Genomic DNA, 2722 nt, shown 5'->3' with positions numbered 1-2722 from the left:
CTACAAATGCGAACCTAATATGTGCAAACGGGCAACAAAATTGTAAAAATTATCAACTAATGCCGATAACAAATTTAGGTATAAATCAAAACACAAATAAATTAACTTAACACCCACAGATTTTGGCTTTGTTTTGTTTAGAATTTAGTTTACATCAATTAAAACTCACATTTTGGATTCGTATGGTTCAATTTGTTGTCTCAAAGCGCCCAGTCGTTCCAACTTCCCACATCTTCTGCTGGAACATGAATGCAACACTTTCGGCAAGTGCGTGTTACCTCCCAGCACAGGCTCAGTCAGCAGCGTCTGTTAGCGGACTACAGGTGAAAAATGCCCGCAGATGTGAGCCAGTGGAACGGAGCTTTGGAGCTGCAACAGGTCGAGGAAAAGCCCGCACAGCCGCTGACCATCAAATACGGCTCCGTGGAGATCGACGAGCTGGGAAAAGTGCTCACTCCGACGCAGGTTAGCTGGCTAACTAGTGCAGGCTAACACAGCTAACAGTCAGCTAACCGTAGCGTTGTGTGCGTTTGTTAGCTTAGAATGCTAACTAGCGAGCATCGTGCCGGTATCTGTTTCTCCACATATGATCGATTTTCAGTGAATTATTTGGGTTCAGGGTGTTTGCAAATGTTTGCTAACAATGAATCGGGTTACATAATGAGTCCAGCAGCGTGTCTGCAGCTGTGTCAGACGGTGAACAGCGCCCCCAGACGGGCTAAAGAGATGCTAACAGCTGCTCAAAGTTCACGGTTATTGGATTTTAACGTTAATATGAAGTTAGTCACATAAACTTCTGTTGGATAAATAATATTGTAGGTTATTAACTCCAACATATCTAAAATAGTAGTATAAATTCGCATATATATGTGTGTGTGTGTGTGTGTGTGTGTGTGTGTGTGTATGTGTGTGTATGTATGTATGTGTGTATGTATGTATGTATGCGTAAGTTAGTATTTTAGGGTTTTAACTTAAATATTTAAATCATTTTCAGGTAAATTTATGTCTACAACTTAATATTTAGGTTAATCAAGTAAATTTGTAATGCATACAATACTCTTAATTTGTATAACATATATAACATTTTGAAGTTTTAATCTTAATATTTGAGGTACTTGGGTACATTTCTATTATCTAAATTATATTGTACGTTCTCAACCTCAATATTCATATTAATCTGGTCAATCTATATTTTAATATCATTAAACTTAACATCTAATTGTTATGTAAATGTGAATAAAATATAACATGTTAGCATTTTTTCAACCAAAATATTCAAGTTAGTCAGGTAAATGCTATGCTTATATTAACCGTTATGTTTGAGTCGATAAGATTAATGTTTAAATTCTTTCTCTTCTGTAGCCTTCGTCTTAGATTAATGTTGGAAAGCACTTTGGCCCAACATCTGTTGTTTTAAACATGCTCTGTAAATGATGGCAGCTTGACTTGATGACTGATTTTGCTTCTTGTACCTCCTCAGGTGCAGAATCGACCGACCTGCATCGAGTGGGAAGGATGTGACCCCAGCAAACTTTACACTTTGGCCCTGACCGACCCCGACGCACCCAGCAGGAAAGATCCCAAGTTCAGGTGAGAAAATCCCCCAGAAATCATTGTCCAAACTTACTAGAAACTAATCAAAGAGGGTTACAGTGTTGTGTTAGAAAAGTCTGGTAATTAGATTAGTTTTAGGAATATTCGGATTAGGGGTTTCTTTCTGTCAGAGCCTCGAGAAATAACGGCCATTTGTTGTGTTTTTCGCTAAAGGGAGTGGCACCACTTCCTGGTGGTCAACATGAAGGGGAATGACGTCTCCTCCGGCTGCATCATGTCGGACTACGTCGGCTCCGGTCCTCCCAAAGACACCGGTAAGAGAAGATTAATCTCAGAGACGCATTATCAACGGACACAGATGGTTGTTGTAACAGCTTGACTGGTGAAACTGTATATTTTACCAATGCATGATTAGATGTGTGCAAAATATTCCATTTTTGGAGTTAAATTTAAATGAGTTTATGTATTAAGTTGGACTGAAAGCCTTAAAGACATATCTTACTAATACTTACAGAGTGTTTCCATTTAAAATATGAATGCAAATCGATCCAGACATCCATGCTTTTTATTTCCCAAAACTGTCTTTTTCATTTGGAAAATACACTAACTAGCTGAAATAAAACTATTAACTGTAATGTTAAATGTAAACCGTATGTCTGTTGCAGTGTTTTCCTCCTGCAGTGTAGCGCAGCATTTAAAACCCTCCCTATTTGCCACCTCAGGTCTGCACAGGTATGTGTGGCTGGTGTACGAGCAGCCCTGCAGCTTGTCCTGCACCGAGACCGTCCTCACCAACCGCTCCGGAGACGGCCGCGGAAAATTCAAGATCCAGAGCTTCAGGCAGAAATACAACCTGGGAGCCCCGGTGGCAGGAACCTGCTACCAGGCCGAGTGGGACGACTACGTCCCCAAACTGTACGAGCAGCTGGCTGGAAAATAAGAAAAAAAGACTCGACTCTAAAGCATTCGGCACTAGGAGTTCCCACTGGAAATTCCCGCTATTGCAACAAGCAAACCCCAACAGGAACAAAGCTTTTTTGTTTTTTTTTTGTGCCACTAAAAGTAATTTTGTTTTCCCACTGTTGCCTAAACAATCTGTGACAAAATGAACAGCTTCCTCTTACTGTGACCTGTTCTCACCTGCAATAAATCTGTTCCACGCACTGAA

At 40.2% G+C, this 2722-nt stretch overlaps 1 protein-coding gene across 1 annotated transcript; it reads left to right on the top strand.

Annotated features, from left to right (window-relative positions):
- The first annotated feature begins 253 nt into the window (after window positions 1–253).
- pebp1 (phosphatidylethanolamine binding protein 1) lies at window positions 254–2722 on the top strand. The gene is made up of 4 exons (XM_023276282.3): window positions 254–465; window positions 1481–1590; window positions 1768–1868; window positions 2277–2722. Exons 1-4 carry the CDS (start codon window positions 331–333, stop codon window positions 2492–2494), a joined length of 564 nt encoding a protein of 187 aa, XP_023132050.1. The 5' UTR covers window positions 254–330; the 3' UTR covers window positions 2495–2722.

The sequence above is a fragment of the Amphiprion ocellaris genome, chromosome 6, assembly GCF_022539595.1.
Source record: "Amphiprion ocellaris isolate individual 3 ecotype Okinawa chromosome 6, ASM2253959v1, whole genome shotgun sequence".
Lineage (NCBI taxonomy): Eukaryota > Metazoa > Chordata > Actinopteri > Pomacentridae > Amphiprion > Amphiprion ocellaris.
This window is presented reverse-complemented; position numbering and strand designations above follow the sequence as displayed.